The sequence below is a fragment of the Eubalaena glacialis genome, chromosome 18 (assembly GCF_028564815.1).
Source record: "Eubalaena glacialis isolate mEubGla1 chromosome 18, mEubGla1.1.hap2.+ XY, whole genome shotgun sequence".
Taxonomy (NCBI): Eukaryota; Metazoa; Chordata; class Mammalia; order Artiodactyla; family Balaenidae; genus Eubalaena; species Eubalaena glacialis.
The window spans coordinates 28358001-28384743 of NC_083733.1; the positions used below are offsets into that span (position 1 = coordinate 28358001).

A 26743-nucleotide genomic window follows, 5' to 3' on the forward strand; every position below is an offset into this window, starting at 1 on the left:
AAGACCAGTGAGGAGGTTACTGAATCGCTCCGGGCAGGAGGTGATGGTGGCTCAAACAGGCTGGTAGCAGTGGGGGTGGGAGAAGAGGCTGGATTCAAGCATATTTTGAAAGGATTTCCTGAAGGAATGATGGGGGAGATGAGGGAAAGAAAGGAAGTGAAGGGTTTTCAGTGAGTGGTAGTGCCTCTCCCTGAGATGGGGAAGAGGGTAAGAGGGGTAGGGGTGGGGCAGTGTCCAGTAACGCCTGAATGCCCATGAGAAGGCTCAGCAAAGGGGCTGAGTGGGCAGCTGGATACAAGGGTCTCTGGAGCAGCAACAGCAGGCTCCTCCACCGACCATGCAGGTGGGGACTTCCACCTCCCCTGCTCTGCATGCCGTACCTCTCTTAATGTGGCCTGGGGTCACAGCCACCCCTTAGGTCCTGAGCCCCCTGGGAGTCAGAAGCAGGACCTTAGGCTGCCTCTCTCAAGGAGGCCGAAGTGCACACAGGATTCCTGAGCCTGCTCTTGTTCCTACCAAATTTGTGGGACCTGCTCCTTTCTCCCCTGCTCCCCATGTGTCCTCCTGGTCATCCCACACTCTGACCTGGAGGTCCGAACAAGCACCACCTGTGACAATGACAACACAACCCTCAAGTGACTTCTAGATCCTCCAAGGCCCTCTTGACTTTGCATCTGGCCCATCCTGTTGGTGGCCACACCCTCTACACAGCTTTCCCTGACTCTCCACTTTCCCCCCCCCAACCCAAAGATCTCCAGGAAGCATGGTCATGGGAAGAGGACCCACACATGCTGGCTGCTCCTCTGAAGTTCCCAACAGGAGTGAGACTGTTAGGCCATTAGGTGGCGGGTACAGGAATCAAAATGTCTGGGTTCCAGTTCCTTGATCTGGGTGACTTTGGATAAATTCTCTATCTACATCCTAGGCCTGTTTTCCCCCAGCTCTAACAGTGGAGGTTGCAGCAATAGCAGACATATTTCATTTTCTATCCTGACTCATTTTCTTACTCGGTGTACGGTGTGGAGAAGGATCTCAGTATGGATCTGGGCTCAGTAAGTCAGAGATCAGCAGTTGATTAGCAATGTCTGCCACGGGTATAGGAAGGGGCAGTAACTGCATGCATGTCCTATGCTACTCATTCCTAGGTTTGTTGATCTCTGGGTCCCTTCTAGCTTTGAAAAGCTGAGCTTCCCAGGATGGATGGAGCCCAAGCTGACTAGTCAGAGTCCCTCCCCATGCTTACCTGTCATAGTCCTGAATGATCTGCCCAACAGCCCAGATGGCTGACAAATATTCATTGGTGCCCATGGGGTTGATATAGTGCAAAGAGGAAGGGTCGAGGGGATTTCCATTGGAGGCTGTGAAGTCTATCCCAACCTGCAGAGTGGGGGAAAAGGCCACCCAGTGTAGCCAGAGACTCCAGCTCCCTATCTCACCTCCAGGGAACAGACAGGCTGATGGGACACAGGAAGCCCACTTCATCTCCCAGCCCTGACCCACCCTTCCAAAAGATGGTCCAAAACCTGGAAACTGTCTGACTGTATTACTCCTCTGGCTCTAATGCCGTCTGTGGCTCCCTATTGCCCAAGCATAAAGTCTATTGCCCAGATGTGATACAAAGCCAACTTACAGCCCCAAATTCCTTTTCCCCCTCACTGTCCCAAACCCATACACTCATCTGCTCCCATTTCCAGGCCTTTTTTCATGAGTTTCCCTCTACCTGAAGAGCCAGGCCACCTCATCTCCCTATCTAATTCTCCTCCAATTTGCAGGCCCAATTCAGATGCCACTGCCCCACTGAAGCCTTCCCAGACACCTCGCCCCCCGCACCAAGCCATCTCCCCATCACCCCTCAGACCACCAAGGGGCACCAGGACCTGGGGCTGCCTGGTAGGGCAGTGCCCACCTTCCCAGTCAGACTGGATGATCACTGCAGGTAAGACACATGGCCCTGGAGTCAGGCCCAGGGCTGGGCACAGAGCACCAGGTGGGTGCCCCACAGGGAGCTGGAGCTGGCGGGTGGGCAGGGTACTGGGCTCCACCTGCTCTCTCAGCCCCGAGGGAATTCCAGCACAGAGGGGCGGGTAAGACTGTCCAGCTGGGGAGGACTAGGAGAGGGACCCAGGGCATGAGATGGCCACCTGAGAACTCAGTTAGGATCAGTCAGGGACCCCTGCAGGGGCACGGCCTGGAGTCTGGCACACAGGAGGTGCTTGGTATCATTTGCTGAGTGAACACATGCACGCAGGAGGAATAATAGGGCCCGGCCTCTCTGCAGGGGAGGGGGGCTGTGGTGACCAGTGGGGTTACAGGTCAACAAGGCCAATCCCCTGCGCCTCCTTATAGTCCTGCAGATGACTTCCAGCCCCCATGGGATCAGAAGCAGTGATAGAGAGCAGGGAGGCTAGGTGGGAGGTGGGCAGAGTATGGGACCCTGGCAGGTTCTCCCCTGAGCTTGAGGCCTCCCTTCGGGTGAGGAACGGGAGAAATCTATGGGGCATACACTCCAGGCCACCGGCAGAGTGACAATTCATTCTTCCAATGAGCATATACTGAGCAGGTGCTATGTGCCAGGCACTGAGTGATTCACCGAGGGTGGAGGGGAAAAAAAACAAAACAGTGGCCCCGCACTCAGGACACCTACAGTCACTAGTCGCTAGTGGGACAGGGACAAGTGAAAAATACTTAAGAAAATTCAGCGTGGCAAGTGCCCTGAAGATAATAAAACAGGAGAAGTGACAAGAGGAACAGGAGGCATCGGGGGAGGTGACCTCTGTGTCACAGCCTGCAGGATGGCAGGGCAGCAGCCAAGAGAAGGTTCTGGGGAAGAGCATTCCAGGCAGTGGGAACAGCAAATGCAAAGCCCTGAGACAGAGCAGAGCTTAGCGTGTTGGGGGAGGATCAGTGTGGATGGAGCCGAGTGAGCAAGGATGAGGGCACAGCAGATGAGGCAGGAAGGGAAGTGGGGAAGAATTTGCCTTTTTTTCCTTCTGAGGAAGTGTAACCAGTGACACTCTGAGGGCTGGGCAGCCAGGCCCTGACCTGCAGCTAAGCTCGGACTCAGGCCCATCCACCTATACCCTCTCCTCTGGGCCAGACACACCCCTTGCCCTGGGGAGGATTCTTCCTGAAGTTTATCCCAAGTCCCTCCTGCTGCAATCACGGCCCAAGCCCTTAGGGAGGATCCTCACTGGGGTGGGGTGGGGTGGGGGAGAGCCTTACAGTGAACATGAGCTGGCAGCCTCCCAGGATGTAGTCCAGGAAGGAGTAGTCCCGGTTTATCTGGAAGGAATCAGAGGGGTGAGTGGGCCCGTGCCCTGTACCTGAGGGCTCGCCTTCACTTGGCCACACTCCACAGATGACCTTTGGGGAGTTGTTGCTCTGTGCCCTGACAGGGGTCAAGGAGGCGGAAAAAGGCAGATGGACCTGATCTGATTACAACAAAACCCAAATCCCTCTATAACAAAGCACTCAGAGCAACGGTTACCAATAGGTGGGACACACACACACACACACACACACACACACACACACACACACACACACACACATGCCCCTTGATGAGTCCAGGCAGTGTCCCAGGGCCCAGTGTCAATCATACCTACCAATTACATGACAGAGAAAGTCTCAATTTGTTGCCATTTGGTCCTTAAGCCTCTCTAGCCCTTACCAACCTCGACTTTGAACAGGGAGAGGCCAGGCCTCTGGCTCAAGGCCTTCTGCTGTAAATTAATAATTAATAAAGCTGCTAAAACATTGTTTGTTTGGATGGTCTTTGCCTCCTTTTGGCAAAGGATACTGGCCTTCCAATTTTGGTGGCGTTAGAAAGGTTCCTTTCAAAATAAATGTATTTAAGGGCTTCCCTGGTGGCGCAGTGGTTGAGAATCTGTCTGCCAATGCAGGGGACACGGGTTCGAGCCCTGGTCTGGGAAGATCCCACATGCCACGGAGCAACTAGGCCCGTGAGCCACAATTACTGAGCCTGCGCGTCTGGAGCCTGTGCCCCGCAACAAGACAGGCCGCGACAGTGAAAGGCCCGCGCACCGCGATGAAGAGTGGCCCCTGCTCGCCGCAACTAGAGAAAGCCCTCGCACAGAAACGAAGACCCAACACAGCCAAAAATAAATAAATAAATTAAAAAAAAAATTCTAATACCAAATATTTAAATAAATAAATAAATAAATAAATGTATTTAAGTAAAAAAGACACCAAAATGGGGGGAGGAGGGGCTGAATACAAAACATAATAAGGCAGGTGGAAGAAATCATGAAGGGGGATGTGAATGACCCAAGTTTCAGAAACAAGGACCCGAAATCATGATGCTGCAACCTGCCAGCTTAACTTCTACAGGGCACTGCTACGTTGTGACCTCACTGAATGCTCACGTAAATCCTAGTCTCCAGACAAGGAAACTGAGGCCTCTGGTCGGTCAGCTGGTAGAGAGTGCCAGCACTTGGAACCTTCAGGCCCAGCATCCAGGGTTCTTGCTGCTCTGGCTTGGGCTGCCTTCCTTAACGTCCTACCCAATTCCAGCAGATACGTGGCCACCAGATATCCAGGGGGGTCTGGCCCCTGACCTCAGCCTGGCCACTGCCGGTGCAAACTTCATTGTCTTTGTGGACTTCAGTGGCCCCAGTTACACCACGGGCCAGTAACCTCAGCCCTCACTAATGTCACTGCCAGAGGAAAGGGCACCCTGGCGTGATATCCTCTCCCCCTCTGACGCTGAACATGCGGTGGGCAAGCCTGGGAAGCAGCAACTCCCTATAGTTACCCTCCAACAGGAGACCCTGGAAGGTCATCTCATGCCCTCCTTGACTTCCACACAGGAATGTGATATGAGACTAACACTTTACATGCTTTACCTTGTTAACCTTCCCATTCTATAGATGAGGAGACTGAGGCCCAGAGACGTTAAGCTCAGGTCACAGAGCCTGGACATGGCAGAACCAGGATTTGAACCCAGGCCTTGCTGGCTCCAAACCCAATGCTCTGTCTCTTCTGCAGCGATATATCTCTGTGTGACCCCAAACCGGGACTGTGCCCCATGCCACCCACGCTGGCTCACCTTGCAGGAACGCAGGATAATGATGCCCGAGTTTTTATAGTTCTTCTTCTTCTTCTGCTTCTTGGGGTTGATACACTCAAACTCCCGCTGGGCAACATAGGAGAAAGAGGAGCTCAGCTTGGGGCTTCTGTGGGGACTGACCCTCCCCTGGGCCCCAGAATCTACTCCACAGCATTGACCAAGGGGCAGCATGCCTCCTCCAGGAAGCCCCCCAGAAATGGTTCCTGCCACCTTGGGCTCATGCCAAGCTATATCTGCCCAAGGTCAGAAGATGTGCATCTGCCCTCCATCCCCAGACAACTCATCCACGTCATGTCCACTCATGCACCCAGAACTGTCACCCAGAGCCTGGCTTCTCAGAGTTAAATAGACAGCTCCCGAGTACTCACTATGCACTAGGTACTTTACCTGTTTAATCTCATTTAATTCCCACTCTACTCTTCTGCCTCCACTTGACAAATGGGGAAACTGAGGCTCAGAGAGATTAAATGTCTTGCTCAAGGTCATAAGGCAGAGAGGTGGGATCCGAGCCCCAGTCTGCCTGATTCAAAAACCTGTGCCCCTTCCCCATCCCCTGCTGAGGTCCTGGGGTCACGCACATGTGCACATCTTACCGGGATGCCGTCACGAGCCTCACACATCTGTGACACCGAGGTCTGGAACTCACCGATGAAGTCATGGCCCCCATCGTTGTCATAGTCATAGCACATAACCTGGAGTGGGTCCAGTGAGGTCACCCCAGAGCTGCCCCACAGGAGGCACTCGCCAGCTCCTCTCAGCTCCCTGAGCAAATCCCATGTCTTTTTTGGGGGGTGGTACCTCCCTCTGCCCCCCCAGATCTGACTAGCTGGCTTGGGATGATGCCGGTAGCTCCTGAACTGCCTCCTGCAGGAAGCCTTCCATTAGTGCCGGGAAAAGGAGAAAGGGTGCCCGCTCTAGTAATGGAGCCCATTCCCTCTGGAGCAGGAAGCTGCACACCTCCCACACGTGACACTGGGCTGCTAATCTATCTTGGGTTGTGGCCCACCTGGCCTCATGGGCCATGGTCTGGAGTCCTCCCTAGACTGGTATTTTTTTCCTGAGATGGGCACAAAAAGTCCCAGCTTGTTATGCTCTCTAACTTAGCTGCCATGACACTCCTAGAAGGAAGGCAGGAATTGTTGTACCCATTGTACTGATGGGTAAACTGAGGCCCTGAGTGGGAAGTACTTGCCCAAAGTCTCACAGTGGCAGTAGTAGACCCAGAACTAGAACCCAAGTTTCCTGGTGCCCTATCTGGGGATCCCTACATGGTCTCGGGGCCTCGCCCCACCTCGTCTGCTCTCAGACACGGCCCCTGAGGACTTAGGACTTTTAGAGACTAGTATTCATCACCTTCATCACAGCAACAACACATGGTTGTTTCCAAGGTGATTCTGCATTCATTATCCTAGCTAGCAGCACACAGCCCTCCGGGAAAAAAAGAGCAGTCACTCTGTTCCCATTTTAGACAAGGGAATCACAGAGATGAGGGCTCTGCCCAGATTACTCAGAGGGTCAGGCAGACCTGGGACAAGGACTCAGGTCTCCTGCCCCTCCCCCCACAAGGGTTCTTTTTCCATCTTAATAAGAAAGAGCTTTGCCAAGGCACCCCCAGGAAGCCTCAGGTAACCAGGTGGCCGGAGCTGGTAGGGTGGGCAGCAGGGTTCTCATAGCCCCCCTCACCTGAATGGGCTTCTCCATGTCCCCATCACACAGGGACACCAGTGGCACAGTGAATGGCTTCCACACGGGGTCCAGCGTGTACTTGATCACCTGCAGGACAGTGAGGGGCAAGGGTGAACTCAGGCCCAGGGCCAGTACAGCTCTGGGGTTGGGCCAGCCCAATGGGACAGGGAGTGGCAAGGTGGAGAGACCCACAGCCATGCCTCTGGGGATGGAAGTGAGCATCCCTGTGATGCGGAGGGAACAAGTCCTTTAGGGGCCAGCTTGGGTTTTCCTGTGTACCGCAGAACTGTGACTGCCTAGCCCCGTCCTGAGCTGTCGGGTGTGGCCGGACTACAGACCCACAGGCGCAGAAACCCCTGGAGCCCCACACACCCACCTCAGTCCTGTGGACCAGCATCCACTTGCCATCACCTCCTGGTTTATAAAACTCGAGAAATGGGTCTGACTTCCCAAAGAGGTCCTGGAGGAAGCGGGAGGATGTGGGTGAGGAAGGCATAACTCCACCGGATTCAGATGGGGTGGGGGTGTGGCCCCGCTGCCTCCCACACCTGGCGTCAGGAGGGCTGTGGGCAGAGCCAGCCTGGCCCCTCTCCCCTCAGCCTCTGCAGGGTTCAGCAGACACCCAGGGCAGTTGCAGCCCCCTGGGACCAAGCAGCAGCCCCAGGAGAAACCGCCCCATCCTGGGGTTACCAGAGCTTGGGCTCAGAGACCCTAAGACCTGGAGCCTGTAGAAGTTACAATTCCAGCATCTTCAGTGGGGCAGGACGTCAAGAGGGAGATTGTTCCCAGGGCAGAGGGAGGCACCCAGCAGGATGGGATTTTAATTTGCTTTAGTGGGATTCTGAAAAACTGAAACTATCCTAGCAGAAGAGTCCTTTAAAACTCCATTTATTTAAGAAAACATGGACTCTAAAGAGGCTATATTCAAGAGGGGGAGACATAAAATAAATGAGTAAGTAATATACATGAGGCAGCAATTAGTGTTAAGGAGACAAATAAAGGAGGAGGGGGCGGGAAATCAGGGACCACTGCAATTTCAGGGAAGGCCTCACTAGGAGGTGACATGGAGGTGAGGGAGGGGCCTGTCATGAGAATATTCAGGGTAAAGAACATCCCAGGCAGAAAAGACAGCACGTGCAAAGGTCCTGAGGCAGGACGGTGCCTGGTTTAATTCTAGGACAATGAAGAGGCTGATTTGGCTAAAACAGAATGAAAGTAGGGAATGCGGAAGGGGTGAGGTCAGGGAGTCGGCGGGGCGGGGGGGGGGGGGAGCTGAGGACACATCAGGTGGGGTCCTGTAGGTTACTGTAAGGACCCTAGCATTTACACTACGTGGGATGGGGAGCCCCAACGAGTGGGTTTACAGCCATGTCTTGAATATCTCTAAGTGATAGGAAACTCACTACCTCAGTGGTGAAGCAGTCCTAATTTGGGGTGGCAGTAGGGCCATGTGCTGTGGACTTGTCCCTGGAGGGGCAGTGAAGGTGGTGGCCAGAAGTCCCAGGCCACACAAGCCCAGGGCTGGGGGAGGGCTGCTGCTCCTTGATGGAGAGCCCCCTCCCCTGCCTGCCTCACCTTCTTATCCAGCTTCCTGCCCACCAGGCTCAGCGTGATGACCCGGTTGTCTGAAAGCTCCTGGGCAGCAATCTGTAAGGCCAGAGGAACGTCGGGGGTCGGGGTCTGTCCTGAGACTCCCTCTGGCCTCCGTTCAGGCAGGGTGGACATAGGTTGCCCCAGGAGTCAATTCTCCAGGGCTAGGAGGGGAGTGGTGGGGAAGAGTGGTGCCAGGTGACCTGGGACAAGTCTCTCGTCTTCCTCAAACCTCAGTTTCCATCTTCTGGAAGATGGGGGTAATAACTCTTCTGGATATGAGGAATCAGAAAGTGACCCCAATGTGGCTCAAGAGATGGGCCATGAGATGGTGGGGGGGAGATGAAGCAGGGACCAAACATGGAGGGTGGTCTTGAGCCCTAGGGAGAGGTTCTGAGCCAGCGAGCAGCCTGACAGACCGTCTCATGTCCCCACTGCAGATCCAGGGAGCACACACAACCACCTCAAAACACCAAGGCATCGGAAATTCTAACAACTTCACTGTGCAGCCAGGGAAACTGAGGCCCAGGGCAGGGAAGGGACCACCCGAGCTCCCTCTGCTGTCTCGTCAGCTCACACCACTCATCTATCCTCCATGCCTTCCCCATCAGCCATGGCCCTCTGCCCCAGGCCAGCCAGTGATGCACCACCTGGGTGACCTCGAGGCTGCCATCTGCCCTCTCTGGGCCTCTCCCTCTCCCCCTCCCCAGAGTGGCAGGGAAGGCCCTCTGGCCAACAGCAACCCAAGTGGGCTGGGTCCTCCCTCGGCTAGGACTTCCTCTGCTCCCACACCTCTGGGATGGCTTCACCTAACGAGCTATTTGACCCTGAGAACCACAGACAGAGGCCAGGCTAGAGGCCCCTTCTCCCCTTCCTCCCCTCCAGCTGAGACTTGCTCAACAACCCCATAGGGTAGGCCCTATTACTGCCCCCATTTCACAAGAGGACGGAACCCAGGTCTGGAGGCAAACTGCTGGAAATGCTGGAGGATGGCATACCCGCTGGGTGGGGTCCTTCTGGTCTGGCTTCCATGTGGAGGGCAGCTGGCTTGTGGAGGCATTTAGATGGGGAGATTTTGAACCCCAAGAGGTGGGGGAAGCTGGGAGGGGACATTCCAGGTGGCAGGAACAGTGGATGAGGGCCTGGGGTAAGTGCAGGGTATGCTAAGAATTCAGTTTGCCTTGAACCCAGGCCATGGACATGAACGGGGTAAAAAATAGCTGAGACTGCTGGGTCCCTCCCAGCCTGGAATGCATGGCTCCACAGGCACTGGGGAGCCAGGAAGGCTCCAGGGCAGGGGAGTAACGCCGTGTGAACACACACAGGTACAGCCCTCCTCCCTCCAGAACCCCTGGCGTCACACAGGCTCTGAAGAGGGACAATCCCGGAGCGAACTTCACTAGCTGAACCGCCCAAGGGCACTTCCTCTCTGGGTTTCAGTTCCCTCATCTGTAAAACCAGGTTTCCCTGCCTTCCGGGGGTCTAATGACTAAAGAGCTCAGCCGCTCAAAGGGCCTGCGCATCGCAAGAATCACTGTGCTTCGCAGGGATCACTGCGCATCAGAGGAATCATTGCGCATTGCAGCCACAAGCAGAGTTCCGATGGGCAAGGCGCTCCTGAAACGCCTGAAAGACGCCCAAGGGGCCAGTGCCGGGAGTGGAGGCAGGGAGGGCTCTGGAGGCCTCCAGGGAGGAGTAGTAGCGCCCCTGCCTGGGGAGCCACCGTGGGGACCCCTGGCAGTGCCCCCCACTTCCCAGTTTGGCAGCCCCAACGCATCATATGTGGAGCCAGGAGCCCGTTGCTAAGAGACCTGTTGCTTAGTTGTAAGTTGGGCCTTTTTACTCCAAACAAAGCTGGTGATTATCTGCCAGTGAAGTGGCCCATTGATGGGGGAGGGCAGTGGGCAGTGTGTGGCGGGCCTGCAGAGAGCGGGGAGGGGGGCTGGTACCGTAATCAAGCCCTTCCCCGCAGGCTTGTCATTCATCAGCAGCAGAGGCTGAGTGATCTTCTTGCTGGAGACGATCTGGAGGGAGAGAGGAGAGGCACTCACTCTGAGGGCTGGGGAGGAGACCCAGGGAGGAAAAATCCTCAACAGGCACTGCTCACAGCACGATGCTCCATGCCAGGCGCTGGCTAAACCTCCCCCTGCGTGATCCCCGCCATGGGAGGCAGACAGCAACCACTGCTAACCCCACCGGGCAGCTGAGGAGACTGAGGCTCAGAGAGGTTAAGACACTTGCCTGAGGTCCCACAGCTGGGATAGAATCCCAGCAGTCGGATTCTGCTGACTGGATGTCCCCAGGAAAAGGCTCTTGTAAGGCTCACATTCTGGAGACTGCTGAAGAGAGGTTAGCCGCGTAACTGCAGCTAACTGCCTCCCCGCGTAACTGCCTCCCCCAGAGTCATCCAGAGACCCCCACCCTCCCTCAGGGTGTGATCCCTGATGGAGAGGATCAAACCCTGACTCCTCCTATGTATTTTCATTGCTTTGAATAGTGAATACATTCACACAGTGTTCAGGATCAATACAATATAGAAAGGACAAGTGGAACACATTGTAAAGTATCCCTCCCACCCGTCTCTGTACACCCCATTCCCACACCCTCCATGTGCCACCATGGTTCTGTTTCTTGGGGAAAAGGCCAGTGTTTCTTTGTGCCAATGTGAGCATGTTCCTAGTCTCCCTGTGCTAGGTTTTCTCCCTAGGTCCACTCTCTGCCCTTCTCCACCTTCTCTATGCCACTGTGGACTGCATCACCTGGCTCCCCTGTCTTACAGCTTCTCGGGGTTCAGCCAACGGGGGTGCCAGCAGGAGCCAGGAGAGCAGGAGGGGAGAAGGGCTGGACTGAGCCTTGGCTGAAGCTTTGTTGCTCATCATCGGCCTGGCTCCAGTCCAGAGGCCTCCCCGTGGTGGCCACAGCTCTCCCCAGGACCTGGCAACACCACTTCCTGCCCCGCCCCTCCCTCCAGGCTAGGGGTGGCCGGCTGGGCTTCTGGCAGGTGTCAGCCCTGTAAAGGTTTCCTCACCCCTTGCTGGTTCCTGCCCCTGCCCACTGGTCCTAAAGCTCTCTCCTCCATTACCCTTTGAGGGTATAGACACATGGCGGGGACCCTGAGAGACACACTCCACTTCTTACGTAACTGCTGGGCCCTCGCTTTTTTTCATTGAACATCATCTCCTGGAAGGCCCAGGGCATTTCAGTCTCCACTAGAACCTCTCGAAGCATTTTCCATTTTATTCACCCACCATCCCTATAGACTGGGCAGAGTCTATCCCCAAGTAAAATATGGGGAAAGTGAGGCTCAGAAGGGTGTGGGGCTTGCCCTAGGGCACACAGCCATTAACAATGATCGGAACTTGTATCAGGAGCTCTTAGCCCTGCAACCTCCATAAGCTCAGCAAGGAGTGAGCTGGAGGGGGAAATATGGCCCAGAGAGGGAAAGGAAGATGCCCAAGGTCACACAGTGAGCCAGCCATCAAGTGGGACTATCACAGGTGTCTTGGTTGCTGGTCAGATGCTCTCATCCCAGGAAGTCAAGACCACACTTGCTTACTTCTACCACTGAGAAGCTCTGGCCACAGGGCGCCCCACTCCTGTGTGGCACTGTGCTCAGTGTCTTCCGAGGGGAACACTTCAGCCTGGCCCCAACCCCACCTGCCTACTTCCCCCTTTCTGTGCCTGCTGGCCCACAAGGCTGTCTGCATTTGTGATGCCACCTCGGGAGCCAGGCGGGAAAATGGGACCAGGGAAAGCAGGCAGCAGCAGACTCTCCAGGGGGCTGCCCCATCCTTGGGAGCCAGGTGACTTATGGCGGCACTGCACTGACCCCGCCCCCTGGAGGAGCCCGGCTCACCGTGCCCAGGCTGCAGGAGAACTGGCCCAGGAAATCATGCTCCTCGAGCTGCGTGCTGGACTTGTCCTGGTCAAACAGGGCAAACTTGAGCTTCTGCACCTCCTCAAAGTGGTAGTCAAGGACGAACTTCTTGGAGAAAGCAGGGTTGAGGTTGTTGACTGCAGTTTCTGTCCTGTCATACTGGCAGGGGGCAGGGAAACAGGTGTCAGAGTCAAGTAGCTGGTTCAACCCTTCTTGGGCTACAGGGAATCATGGTGCTAACTTGCTGAACACCCAATTCTGTGCCAGGCATTCATGGCCAGTTACCTGGGTGGCTGAAACAATCATTACTCCCAGCTCACAGATAAGGACACTGAAGCACAGAGAGGTTAAGTGACTCACCCAAGGTTGAACAGCTAGAGGGCAGGGCCAAGATTTGAACCCAGTCCTGACTCTACCATTCACACTTTTAACACACTGGTCCTGACTCCATACCCAGGTTCCAAGGTAAGAGGTCAGACCCCGTCCCTGCCTAGGTTAAGTGACAGAGGGAGTCCCTTTTCCCATCTGGACCTCAGTTTCCCCTTCTGTAAAATGAAAGGATTTGACATCTGTGGCTTTCATCCTTTTTATTTGGGGAGAACCCTTTTTTCAAACCACATTTTACATGGAAGCTGAGAGAAGAAACAGAGAGAAGGAGGGGTACTTAGGGGGAGGTGAGGTCAGGGGTTCCCCATCTCCCCGGAGGCAGGTGTTTGTACCTTCCTCAAACCCTGGAATGTCAAAACCAGGAAGCGAGCGGCCCCCACCCCCCACCTACTGTGGAGACCGAGGCCTGGGGAAGGGCAGGGCCTTGCACTGTGGGTCTCTGGTGGGGCTGGGGCAGGAACCCCGCCTCCCGGCCTCTCTGCACTGAGGCCCCAAACCGCGGAGTCTGGGTGACAGTCTATTTTGGGGCCTGGGCTGTGTTGATTTTTCCTCCCACCCATCCCATTTCCAAGGGCCAGAGAGCAGCAGGGACGGAAGAGGTCTTGGCCCTGGGCTATTTTTAGCCAGGGTGTCTGGCCTGGGTGGGAGAGAGATTGTCACGGAGGGTGGGGGGCATGCCATGAGTGGGGGTGGGTGCAGTGGGGGAGGACATCACTCCCCGAGGGGCGGGGCGGGGGCAGGGGGAGTTCCGGAGACCTGTCAGAGGGGACTTTGGACATGCTGGCCTCAGGCCTGGGGCTTCCCCCAGCAATCCTCGGCTGACCTCATGCCCCACCTCCCACTTCTGGCTGTACCACCAACGTGCTGGGTGAGACAGGTAAGTCCCTCCCCGCTCTGGGCCCCAGTTCTCCTCTGTAAAATGGGTCAACAATCCCAGCCCATTTCCTTGGCATCATAAGAAGGAGCCAACATCTGTGGAAACTCTTTGTAAACCACAGTATGTTCTGTGGGACGCCCACCGAGGCCTCATTAAATAACTATGAAAAATAGAAACATATTTTGGAAAATTTATATGCATGTAAAACTATCTGGAAGGCTGGATACCAAACCATTAACAGTTGGTTCTCCCTGACAGGCGGGTTCCCAACCATTTTGATTTTCTTCTCTAGGTCTACCTGGATTTTCTAAATTTACTGCAATGAATATAGACCCCTTTCGGAATAGGAAACAAAGCCATTTTTAAACGTTGAAAGTCTTAACAGTTTGGATTTCTCAATATCCTTCCTTAAGCTGCATCTTTCACCAGCCCTCAGGCCAAAGTCTTCCAGCTCAGAAGTCCTTGGCTGTAGCACCATCAACATCCCCAGCTCTGGGACTCTCCAAGGTAGGAGGGAAAAAAATCCCCATTTCACAGATGAGGAGACAGGCTCAGAGAGGGATAGCCACCTGCCCAAGGCCACACAGCAGGGAGTGACAGAGCTGGGTCTTGGTCCAGCTCTGGGACCAAAGCCTGAGTTCCCTGTTTCTCTCTCTGCTCCTCACTGACTGTGCTCATTTAGGAATAAGAGGGCAAAGTTATTTTAAAAATGAAAGCAAGCATTTTGCAAAACTCTAAGGTTTTAACTATATATTACAGTAACTTAAAATACTGTAAAACACTAAATATAAAATTATATAAATATAAATCTATGAATTATAATAAACACAAATATAATTATTTTAAGTACTGTTATAAACATTTTAAATAAAATTTGATTTTCAGAATAACAATCTTCTAAGTAACCCCCGGCCCACACTGCAAGTACTTCCAAGGGCCTGACCCCAGGTCCCTGGGATCCAGTGAGAGCCCCTCCCCAGCGACCGAGCCACCCTCCCTCCACCCATTGCAGCTGCACACAGAGGGGCCTCACCTCGCTCCACCTGCCATCATTCTCTGTGAAGAGGACACAGAAGGGGTCGGACTTAGAGGTGACGTCCCGGTCCAGCAGGTTCTGGCCACTCACTGACAGCTCCACCTTGCACACGCAGTACTGGGAGCCCACGGGGGCCACCCCCGGTGCTGGGGCACCTCCACCCGGCATGTAGGCCATGGGGGTCGGCAACGGCGGCAGCAGCTCCTCGCAGTCTGAGGGGACAGCACTGGGGGTCAGAGAGGGGACAGCCATCTGCTACACCACTCCACCCTGGGGAGGCATCACCATCTGACCCTCAAGATGTGGGTAAAGATGGAAGAAAAGGAGTGTGTGTGGGGCAGGGTGGCAGTGGGGATGACATGGGCAAAAGCTTGGAGAAAGAATGCAGGAAGGGACTTCACTGGTGGCGCAGTGGTTAAGAATCTGCCTGCCAATGCAGGGAACACAGGTTCAAGCCCTGGTCCGCGAAGATCCCACATGCCACGGAGCAACTAAGCCCGTGTGCCACAACTGCTGAGCCTGCGTTCTAGAGCCCGTGAGCCACAACTACTGAGCCCACGCACCGCAACTACTGAAGCCCGCGCGCCTAGAGCCCGTGCTCCACAACAAGAGAAGCCACCGCAATGAGAAGCCCACGCACCCCAAAGAAGAGTAGCCCCTGCTCACCGCAAGTAGAGAAAGCCTGCGTATAGCAATGAAGACCCAACGCAGCCAAAAATAATAAACAAATTAAATTAAATTAAATTAAAAAAAAAAAAGAATGCAGGAAATGCGTGAAAAAGGAGTCTCTTGTAGGTGTGTTTAGTTTGAAGTCATTCTCTGCTTTGGTCCATCTTTACCTGTGAGATACACACAGGTCCAAGCTGCCCCTGTCGGATCAGCAACAAATCACAGTGGACACAAGCATCCCATTCATTTTGCCAGGAAAACCTGGGCTTCTCCTGAGCAATTGACATATCGGCATCTTGCGGCTACAATGGAGCTTGTAATTGCTCAGGTTTCCCTCACTGCTTTGGCCACTAGGAAGCTACCTTCTGGTCACTTATCCAAAACTTGACTTTGTTCATCATCTGTCTTGTTCATCCTGTATCACCAGCCAGAGCACAGTGACTGGTCCGTAGGAGGCACTCAGTTTACATTTGTTGGATTAAAAAAAAGGTAAGTGTATAAATCAACGAATGGACAAATGCTCCATATCGCTCAGATCTTGCCTGAGTTGGTCCTTATCCTCAGCTCTCTGTGCCTCAGTTTCCTCATGTGCTCACGACACATCATGACACAGTCCTACAAGGTGTGGTCAGATCTTATTTCCGCTGGCACATCTGAAGTTCACCCAGGCCCGCCTTCCAGCATCAGCCACCCGGCAAGATGTCCATTTTGGACATCCCTAGTCCCCGTTCCCCTCGCCGGGTCACGGATTTGCTCATCCCTCCCTGACTTGGCATGGCCACCCTGCGGCACACACGCAGCTCTCCAGCCCCTCCGATGGAAAGTAGTTTTCACACGACAAGAATATATACTGCAGGCAAACTGCAGTGCTGTGCTGATGCTCTGGGCTCGTGTGACTATAATGAGGTTCTGTTCTAGGGACAGACGGTGGGAGGGAGGAGGCAGAGCACGGGCTTTGTCACTGTCCAGATCCTCTCCCTGCCAGGTATGCCCAGGGCGCTGTGTCTGGAGCGGAAGAGGGGACCATGCTCGCGCAGGCCTCCTGCAGACCGGCGCTTCACGTGCCCAGCGAGAGGCTGGCGCTCAGGAAGCGGGCCCAGCACTGCCACCGTGGCTCGGTCCTTCCCGCATGGATGAGGGCCACCTCCTCGCCAGCCTCCCTGCTGCCTCTCCTTAGTCTAACCACCCCTTGTCCCCACAGGGGCTGGAGTGAGCTTTTAAAAACACAAATTGGACCATGTCACCTCTCTGCTTAAAACCCTCCAAGACTTCCATCACTCTCCGAATAAAGCCCCAGCTCCCTCCGGGAGCCTGCAGCCGCAGGACCTGGCTGCCCTCCGCACGCTCTCAGCCAGACTGGAACATGAGGTCCTAGAGGGCTGGAGCTGGGTAGTCTTCTTACCGCAGGATCCCAGCTCTGGCACAGTTCTCGGGACTTGGCAGACACTCAGCAAACACTCTAGAGTGAATGAACGAGCCTCAGTGTCCCCGTCTGGAGGGTGAGGCGATTTTAGGACCTGCCCCGCCAGAGTGAATAAGGATTAGCGACATCTTGCGGGTGACGTGCTCAGCTTGTAGTCAGTGCTGGTCAGCGTGGTCAGGTGGGTTCGTGCTCTCAGAAGGAATGGCCTCCTCTCACCTCCCTCCTCTGGGGCAGTGCAGGGCCAGTTACCCACTCGACAGTCAGGGGATAAGATATTAGTCAAGGAGTTGGAACCTGGCCCTCGTGGGTAAGTGTTTGGGGGCTGGACTCGTCCACACAGAGGCTGAGAGAACACCTGTTTATGTTTACAACTACCTGGGGTGGGGGGGGGCACAAGTCACCCCCATTTTGCAGATAAGGAAACTGAGGCTCAGAGCAGAAGTCACCTATACAATGTCACACAGTCAGGAAACAGAGGCAGGCTGTGAACCAATTTTCCAGACTCCCAGGCCAACGTACGGCCTTCTGGCCAGGGCCAGGGGACTGCTGGGCATGGTGGGGACCTAGAACCAGGTGGGGGCATCTGGGGAGTCAGCCAGGCCAAAGGGAGCCTGAGGCTAAGAAGACCCCGGAGCCCCCAAGGTCACCAGTTCCTCTGGGGTTACCCTGTCCGCACCCCCGTCTCTCCCATCATCACTAATGGGGTGGATTCCAGCTCACCCACCTCCTCTCCACCTCACAGGCCCCCTTCATGACATGCTAGATGCCATTTGGGCCAACATTCCCCCTGCTGCCAAGTCAGAGACCTCTGTTTTCATCCTGTACCTGAGGGGTATCAGGTACACACACCCAGATTCACACATTTCCTTGTGCACGTCACACTGATACACACGCACGCACATGCCCGCAGACTAACAGATGCAAAGGCAAGCGCTTGTATGAACACTCTGGGGCCACTTCTCCCCCGCCCTCCCCCTAGTCTGAGCTACCATCATCCGTCGCCTAGGTTACTGCACTGTCCTCCTACCCCTCACTGGCTCCAGCCTGGCTGAGGGTGTGGCCAGGAGGGCCAGGTCCAGGGGACAGTCGGGGCTCCTCAGAGCCCACTGTGGCCCCACCTGGATCAGCTTGCAGGCCCCAGAGAGAGTGAGTGATGAGTGGGCGGGGAAGGGGCACTCCTCCCCCAGCTAGGGGCAGGTCCCCCATCCCCAACTCACCCTCTGCTTGGAAGCTTCTGGATCCCCGAAACGGGGAGCACATGATGTCTGGAGTCGGGGCAGGCAGGGGTCAGAGTGGGCCCCTCTGTGCCAGCCGGCAGCGGGCAGGCAGGCCAGACCCTGAGGCCTGACGCAACGGAAAAAGAAACCATGGCTTAGGCTGGGCCGGGCCCCCTCCCCTCCTACTCCAGCAGGAGGGCAGGCAGGCAAGGTGTCATTAAGGGAGGGTTGGGCCTGCCATGCGCATCTGGGCAAGATGGAAACGCTCCCTGGTGCAGGCCGCACAGGTAATTTGAGGTTTCAGGCTGGAGAGGGGGCCTGGGGAGCTGGGGCCTGCTCGTGGATGGTCCTGACTCCTGGCCCAGATGGACACAGGCCTTCTGGGGTGACCAGAGCCCCAGGGAAGGAATTGGAAGGCGGGGATACAAAACTAGCAGTCCCGGGCTTCCCTGGTGGCGCAGTGGTTGAGAATCTGCCTGCCAATGCAGGGGACACGGGTTCGAGCCCTGGTCTGGGATGATCCCACATGCCGCGTAGCAACTAGGCCCGTGAGCCACAACTACTGAGCCTGCGCGTCTGGAGCCTGTGCTCCGAGAGGCCGCGATAGTGAGAGGCCCGCACACCGCGATGAAGAGTGGCCCCTGCTTGCCGCAAACTAGAGAAAGCCCTCGCACAGAAACGAAGACCCAGCACAGCTAAGGATAAATAAATAAATAATAATTTTAAAAAAGATTTTAAAAAAACACAAAAAAAAACCAACAAAAAAAACCCCTAGCAGTCCCTTTTACAGATGGGTTAACTGAGGCAAAGAGCGGGCAGGGCTTGGGAATTCCCATTCATTCATTCAGCAAACATTCCTTGAGCACTCTCGGGCTTCAACAATGAACAAGACTGAGGCTTCAGCTCCCACAGGGTCCGCTGGCCCGGGCTCCTAAGACATCTTACCCTTTATTTTTTTTTTAAAACAGGTTTATCAAGATATAATTCATATACCCTACAATTCACCCATTTAAAATGTACAATTCAACGGATTTTAGTACATTCACAGATATGTGCAACCATCACCACAGTCAATTTTAGAACATTTTCATCAACTCAATAGGAAATCCTGTATCCTTTAGCTATCACCCCACCCCACCCCTAAATAACCACTAATCTACTTTCTGTCTCTACATTTACCTATTCTGGACTTTCATATGAATGGAATCATATAATATGTGGTCTTTTGTGACTGGCTTCTTTCAGTTACCCTAATGTTTTCAAGATTCATCCACGTCCTACCTTGTATTGGTGCTTCATTTCTTTTTTTATGGCTGAATAATATTCCATTGTATGGATTCTTCCCAATTTTGAGCAATGGAGAAAAGGTTGGCATTTTAAAAACATTTGCTGAAAACTGCTTTTTAAAGGGAATTTTAAAATGTACAAAGCATAAAAACTGTCACACTTGCCAAGTGTATGTTTTTAACCTTCAGAGGTTATCACTGCAAGAACTGGTAAGACACTTCCAAGAGCTCAGCCAAGAGCTGAGCACAGAGCAGTTTCCTCACGTGGACAGAAATACATGAATGAAAGATCACTCTGCCCAACTCCCTATCCATGTTGGAATCCCTTCTGCAAAACCCTAGCTCCTATTTGAAAAGTTCTAGCATCAAAATGTCATTTCTTCACAAGGTGATGCATTCCACTTTCTGTCAACTCTCATGGTTAGAACATTCTTCCTCTTAAATATTGTTTCTGTCCCTATAGGTTATTGCTGGAATGGTGGTGGTTTGGGGAACTCTTTTTTGGTGAGATGGTGAAGTGGGAAGGTAAGAAGCTAAATTATCAATAGTTGCCCTTGCTCTATTTAATCTGGAAATCACCAGATAGATTATTAGTGGATTATAAACAAACAAATAGACCACTGGCAGATTTGTAGATCAATGTCTTAATGTGAGGTTGATAGGATTTTTAAAGGTTGTGATGGGTGATAAAGATCAAGTCAGGAAATTATGGGAACATGCTATAAAAACCATAAAGTACTCCATATACAGGTGTAAGGAGGTGGCATTCCTGTCACCACAAAACTAGTGGATTAGGCCTATATGCGATGTATGGTGGCTTCACGGAGGAAGACGGGTAAATATGAGGTGGATGAACCCAGAAGGTAGGTTGAAGTTATAGCTGAACAGCTGTAGACATCTAGCAGGAGACAAGCCTAACCTACCGTTGAAATCCATTGAACTCTATTGAACTATACACACAGGTTGACATTAGCTTTGTAGACGGCTTTGGATGGGCTTATTAAAACTGTGTGTGATACAAAGCTGGAAGGGAGTGCAAATTCAGTAGAATTTGGAGGAAGAGTGGAGCCAATCCAGGGACAAATGTTTCTGACAAATGACAAGATGCAATTTGATAGAGATAACTGTAAGCCTGTGTTCAGTTCTGAGTTCAGTGTGGGGCGTGCCTGGCTTGACAGCTGTTTGCATATAAAGGATCTGGGCATTTCGGATATGCACAACCTCAGTTGTCCCGGCCGTGTGATTCAGCTGTTAAGAATGTCAGCCAATTATTAATGCATTACTATATAATGCATTACATGGTGTGATGTCAGAGATCACAAAACAACAGTCTGTGGAACAAATCTAGCCTCCAGACAGGTTTTGTTTGGCTTTCTAGCACTGACTTGCAAGTGTTTAAAATTTTTTTAATCATTTGCCTGCATATTGGGAGGTTTTACTGAAATGCCTGGATTTCAAGTTTCTAATGAAAAATTAGAAGACTTGGCCATCTCGGGCCCTTATTCCCACATGGCAACATTGGCTGCCTCCTTTGGATGGGCAGGTGGACATCTTACCCTTTAGGCAGAAGAACAGGATTTGGAGATTCTGGTGCTGAGTCACAGGTCTAGAACATTCCAGTTTTAGCCAGAAGCCTAGGAACCCATCCTCCTTGACCTCTCTCTTTCCTTCACCCCCCATATCCTGCTACTGCTGTCGGTTCCACCGCCAAGATGCGTCCAGCATCGTCCCCATCTCCCCGCTTCCACTTCCCTGGCCCACGTCAGGTCTCCCTGAGCAACCCCAGCCCCCAGACTCTCTCTTTTCCACGCCCACCCGAGCCAGAGGGAGTCTTTAAACATGCAAATCAGATGCTACCACAGCTCTTCCTGAAAATCTCCCAGTGGCTGCCCTTCCTTGTCACACAATCCAGATCCTCCCCAGGCCAACAGGGCCTGACCTGACCCCACCTTATGCCACACTCTCCCTCGCTCCCTGTGCCCCAGCTGCACTGGCCTCCTTCTGCTCTGCAAATATGCTAACCTCTCTCCTGCCTCAGGGCCTTTGCACTTGCTCTTTCCCCTGCCAGAAATGCTTTTCTTCACATGGCAGGTCTTTTCTTTTTTTTTTTTAATTGATTTATTTGGCTGCGTCGGGTCTTAGTTGCAGCATGCAGGATCTTTCGTCACAGCACGCAGGCTTCTCTCAAGTTGCGGCATGCGGGCTTAGTTTCCTCACGTCATGTGGGATCTTAGCTCCCTGACCAGGGATCGAACCCGTGTCCCCTGCACTGGAAGGCGGATTCTTAACCACTGAACCACCAGGGAAGTCCCATCACATGACAGGTCTTAGTTGTCAGCTTCATGTCACCTCCTCAGAAGCCTTCCTTGGTCACCCAAGCTAATGCAATCTCAGCCCCACACTGGTTCCTTCACAGATCAATGCAATCTACAAGCATTTTTACTAATTTGTCTATTTGCCTTGTGCACTGTCTGGAATGTAAGTTCCACAAGGGAGGGATCACCGTTTCCCCAACACCTAGAGCAGCACCTACACGGTGGCAAATGAATGAGGAAGGGAGCCCCTCAGGCAGGCTCTTTAATCTGCAGCCCCAGAGGAATCACAACCACCTCCCCGCTACACACAGCACTTGAGAGATCACAAAGCCCCTTCTCAGTCCTGGGACCATCATAACTGCTCCAAGAGGCCAGCACTAGAGGGGTTCATGTCCCATTTCACAGAGGTGGTAACCAAGGCCCAAGAAGGGGGCAGTGGTGCTTCTAAGCCAGGGAAGAATGGTGCTGAGGCTAAGAGCTAGGGCTGCCCTACTCCAACTTCCCCGCCCATCACTGGCCCCAGCAGCTCAGGACCCAGGAGCCGGGCTGTGCACCTCACCCACTGTGGGGAAGAGACGCCGAGGTGGCCTGCAGGGGCCCCAGTTCAGAGACGGGCAGTGACGGGAGACAGCAAGAGAGGCAGGTGCAGGGAGAGAGCCGGTAGGGGGCGGGGGAGGCAGCAGCTGAGGTGGAGACCTGGAGACCCAGATGGGGAAGAGGGGGATGGGAGGGGCAGGGCAGGGCCGAGGTGCCCCTCACTGCAGGGGCAAGTGCAACAGCGGGATGGCCTGTCAGAACTGGGGGGCATCGTGTGCCCTCTGAAAAAGCATGCTCAACCTGATATCTGAGAAATGAAATTCTGTTTTCAGTGCCAACTGCAACAAGTAACGCGCCACAGTCTTGTTGGCAGCAGTTACGAGGACAAGGGTGCGGTCCTCTGGTCGGTACTGTGCTGAGGGTAAGAGCACTGACTCTGGACTCAGACTGCTGGGTTTGAATCCCTGGTTGTCATTTACCTGCTGTGTGATCTCAGGCAAGTTACTTAACCTCTCTGGTCTTTGTTCCCCTTCTATAAAAACAGGAACAATAAAAGTGCTTTCCTCAGGTATTGATGTCGAGGATTAAATGAGGTAAAGCATTGAGAATGACACTATGCAGCTTGTGCTATTGTCAGCGATTCTTGATGGCTGGGGGCAGGGGGAGAGGTGTGTGAAGTTTATGGTGTACGTACAGGGGACCAGGAGTGAAAACTCGTTGAGGATATGGTTCTAGGCTCCCTTTCTCAGCTGGAAGACACAGCTCAGAGATGCCAAGGGACACCAAGGTGGTAGATAGGGGGTCAGGGAGGGAATAACAGACTCAGACCCCACACCCACACGCCCTTCAAGGTGCTACTCTCCCGGGCTGAGGGCTCCTGGGTCTTCATCATGCAGCAAATCCTGCTCAGTGGGGCCTAATCGGTGACAACAGAGGATCCTGGGGTGGCCTCAGGCTCTCTCCGCTCCAAGGGTGGTTTCCAGATGGGCCTCCTCAGCATCTCCTGGGAGCTTGTTAGAAAGGCAGGTTCCGGGGCCCCAAACAGACCTGCTCAGAGTCCCCAGAATGGCATTTGTGTTTTAACAAGCCCTCCTCATAACACACAAATCCCAGAGGGGTGGGTAGGTGGGGCAGATTCTGATGCAGCAGGTCTGGGGAAGGACCTGAGAGTCTGCATTTCTAACAAGCTTCCAGGCGTTGCTGAGGCGGCCCATCTGAGACCACACTTTGAACACCAAGCTCCTAGGCGGGAGGCTGCTACACGGCCCACCAGCGGCTGACCATACCCCAGGGATGGCTCTGGTTTAGCCCGCTCTTGGCCTAATTAGGCAGATGTCATACTTGGTCCCCATACAAGCCCTGCCAACTTCACAGGCTGAGTTCCCGCGAGGTCTCGGCAGATGTCTGAGTTTGCAGCCTCTGGTCTAGATGGTGACACTCTGGTAACTGGAACCCTTGGCTAACCAGATGCCTGGTCCCCACTGGCCCTGATGGCTGCATTTACTGAACTTACAGGGTCAGAACGTGCCTTGAACACATCCAGATCTAAGTTGCCTCTTTCACCCCATCTCCCAGATGAGAAAGATCCAGGAAGACAAATGGCAACTGTATTAGGGTTCTCCAGAGAAAACAGAACCAATAGGATATCTACATATATATAGAGAGATTTCTTTTAAGGAACTGACTCATGAACTTGTTGGGGCAGACAAGTTTGAAATCTGTGGGGCAAAACTGAAGGCTGGAAATTCAGGTTAGAGTTGATATTGCAGTCTTCAGTCCGAAATCCACAGGGCAAGACAAGCAGGTTGGAAACTAGGCAAGGTTTCTATGTTGCAGTCTTGGGGCTGAATTCCTTCTTCTGGGAGAAACCTTAGTCTTTGCTTTTAAGGCCTTTGATTGATTAGATGTGGCCCACCCACGTAATGGAGGATAATCTGCTTTAATAAAAGTCCACTGATTTAAATGTGAATCACATCTAAAAAATACCTACACAGCAACATCAGACTAGTGTTTAACTGAACAACTGGTCATGATAGCCTAGCCAAGGTGATACATAAGATTAACCATCGGGGCTTCCCTGGTGGCGCAGTGGTTGAGAATCTGCCTGCCAATGCAGGGGACGCGGGTTCGAGCCCTGGTCTGGGAAGATCCCACATGCCACGGAGCAACTAGGCCCGTGAGCCACAACTACTGAGCCTGCGCGTCTGGATCCTGTGCTCCCAACAAGAGAGGCCGTGATAGTGAGAGGCCCGCGCACCGCGATGAAGAGTGGCCCCCGCTTGCCGCAACTAGAGAAAGCCCTTGCACAGAAACGAAGACCCAACACAGCCAAAAATAAATAAATTAAAAAAAAAAAAAAAAAAAAAAAAGTCATGGTTTCCAGTTTCCCCATTCCTGGTTTCACACGCCTACAAGTACTACAGTTTTTAAAAAAAAAGATTAGCCATCGTAGCAACCTTCAGGTCCTAGAAGACTTGCCGTGGGGCAGGAAAATAGGGTGCTGAGGCTAGAGTTCTCTGCCAGTCCTTCCTAACTGTGGGAGCTAGGAGAGCCCACTCCCACCCTGTCACCCTGTCAGCTGGCAGGGAAGAGAGGGGGTGGTATGGCTGTGGTGATGGAGACATGATATAAAATGAGAGTAATAATAACGCCTGCCCCAGGCCCTGTGCCCAGTGTGTTATGGACTTTAACTTCTATAGCTTCACAACAGCCTTGAGCGAGGTGTTATCACCACTCCCATTCTCCAGAAGAGCAAACTGAGGCTTGGAAGGATTTGCATTCCAGAGCCTCTGCTAATATGACTCAGGACAAGTCATGTGGTCTTTCTGAGTCTCAGTTTAGTTTTCTTATCCATCAAATGTAAATTACAAAATGCCTGACACACCGTAGGTACTCGCTCAAATGAGAAAATCCTCTCTGGGACTCCATACTGTTCTCAGGACAATGTCCAAACACCCTGATAGCCGCCGCCCCCCGCCCGCCCCCCCACTGCCTCAACACATTTCTGGCTCTAGCTATGCTGTTTACTACAGAGTTCCAACAGTACTTTTTCATGCCTCCGTAATTTTGTACATGCTGTTCCATCTGCCTGGAATGCCCTTCCCTCTTCTTCACTTAGCTCTGTCATTCTTCAAACTCAGCTCAGCAAAACCAAATGAAATCAACGCCACTATGCCCTCCTGCCCCCACCCCCAGGATAAAATTTTAAAAGCTGGCAATACCAAGTGTTGACAAGGATGTGGAGCAACTGGAACTCTCACATGTCACCAACAGGAGTGTGGATTGGTACAACCGGTTTGGAGAAATGTTTGGCAGTGACTACAAAGCTAACTCAATGCATCCCTTATGATGACCCAGCAACGCCCAGCAGAAACATGCAATATGTTCACCAAAAGACACACTGGAGAACTTTCAGAGCAGCACTATTTGTAACAGCCCCAGGCCGGGAGTCCCCTAAATGCCTATCATCTGGAAAAGGGATAAATAAATGGTGAACGTGCACACAGTGGACTACACTGCCACGAGCATGAAGGAAGCACAAGGACAGCAACAATATGAATAGGTCTTATGAACATATTGAATGCAGGAAGCCAGACGCAAGGAAGCACGTCATCCTGTATAATCTCATTACATGAAGTTAAACCCAGGTAAAACAAGTCTACGCTGCTGGAGGGGGCCTTGCAAGATAGTGGGGCAGGGTGTGAGTAACCGGACGGGGCTACCAGGGGGCTTCAGTGAGGGTCACGTTTGTTTCTCAGTCTAGGGGCTGCTAACATGGATGTTTTTGGTTTGTGAACAGTCATTGAGCAGGAAGTCTGCTCTATTTTGTATATTATACTTCAAGAAAACGTTTAAAAAAAAACACACAACTTGGGGACTGCTCTACAAAGTGCCCCCTGAGCCCCTGGCCCTGGAGAGGGAAGCACTTACATTGTTACCATATTGCAACCACTGGCTTAGAAAATGTCACCCTCACTTGAGCTTAAAGATGGGACCAGATCTTATTTTCATCTCTGTTGTTTCCAGCGCAGAGAGGCATAGAACGGGAGCTCGACAAACGTTTGCTGAAAGTTGAAGGAAGAGTGAAGGTGAAGGGAAGAGGATCCGTGGCATCTTGGAATTGCAGAAGCCTACAGATTCACAGATTCACAGAATCCCAGGGTTTGGGAATTCTAGGATTTCGGAAATCAGGAGTTCTCTGAACCTCTGAGCTGAAAGGCTTTACAGTTTATCTGGTACCACCTTCTAGCCGCAGCCCTACCACCCCAATGTCCCACAGCCCTGGTTCTCTGAAGTGGGGGGGTCCATCCCCAAGCGGCTCATACTCCCTGGGGCCTTCCCTGCACACCCACTGCTGCACTGGCTCCTGCCGGGTGGTGCACAGCCCCTCAGAGAGCAGACCGGTTCTCCCGTCAAGGTGGGAGGCGGGCAGCATCTTGACACAAATCACTTCCCTACCTTAGCTAAAGCTGCTGAGCTCTGAAGACGCTGCACTCCCAACAGGCAGCCAGGCCGACATGGGGATAAATATAGATACAGACAGCATGGGGAGGAGGCTGCTGCAGGGGTCAGCCCTGACGCTCCCCCCCAGCTCCCCTGAGGCCCCAGCTGTGGCCAGACCACACCCAGAGGGAGGCTATTCTCTGTAGCCGCCACCAAATCACTAAGCTCTGGACTCTGGGGAAGGGGGCCTCCTCCAGATCCCCAGGACCCTGGTTCAGCTGAGCCTTGTTCTGAAGGGCTTGATCCCGGGG

The 26743-nt window shown here is 53.2% G+C and overlaps 1 protein-coding gene across 4 annotated transcripts in view; it reads right to left on the bottom strand.

Annotated features, from left to right (window-relative positions):
• The window catches only part of CPNE2 (copine 2), a 54928-nt gene that overhangs the window by 17027 nt on the left and 11158 nt on the right, over positions 1-26743 (bottom strand). For 2 of the 4 annotated variants that reach the window (XM_061173991.1, XM_061173990.1), the window contains exons 2-11: positions 14540-14754; positions 12222-12401; positions 10315-10389; positions 8351-8422; positions 7152-7235; positions 6773-6862; positions 5683-5781; positions 5069-5155; positions 3223-3282; positions 1244-1377 (exon numbers count right to left, since the gene is read on the bottom strand). In XM_061173991.1, the coding sequence (XP_061029974.1) occupies positions 1244-1377; positions 3223-3282; positions 5069-5155; positions 5683-5781; positions 6773-6862; positions 7152-7235; positions 8351-8422; positions 10315-10389; positions 12222-12401; positions 14540-14719 (1061 nt within the window). In that variant the 5' untranslated portion in view covers positions 14720-14754. The remainder of the gene's footprint in view (positions 1-1243; positions 1378-3222; positions 3283-5068; positions 5156-5682; positions 5782-6772; positions 6863-7151; positions 7236-8350; positions 8423-10314; positions 10390-12221; positions 12402-14539; positions 14755-26743) is intronic. The other 2 variants (XM_061173992.1, XM_061173993.1) reach the window with 2 other exon arrangements.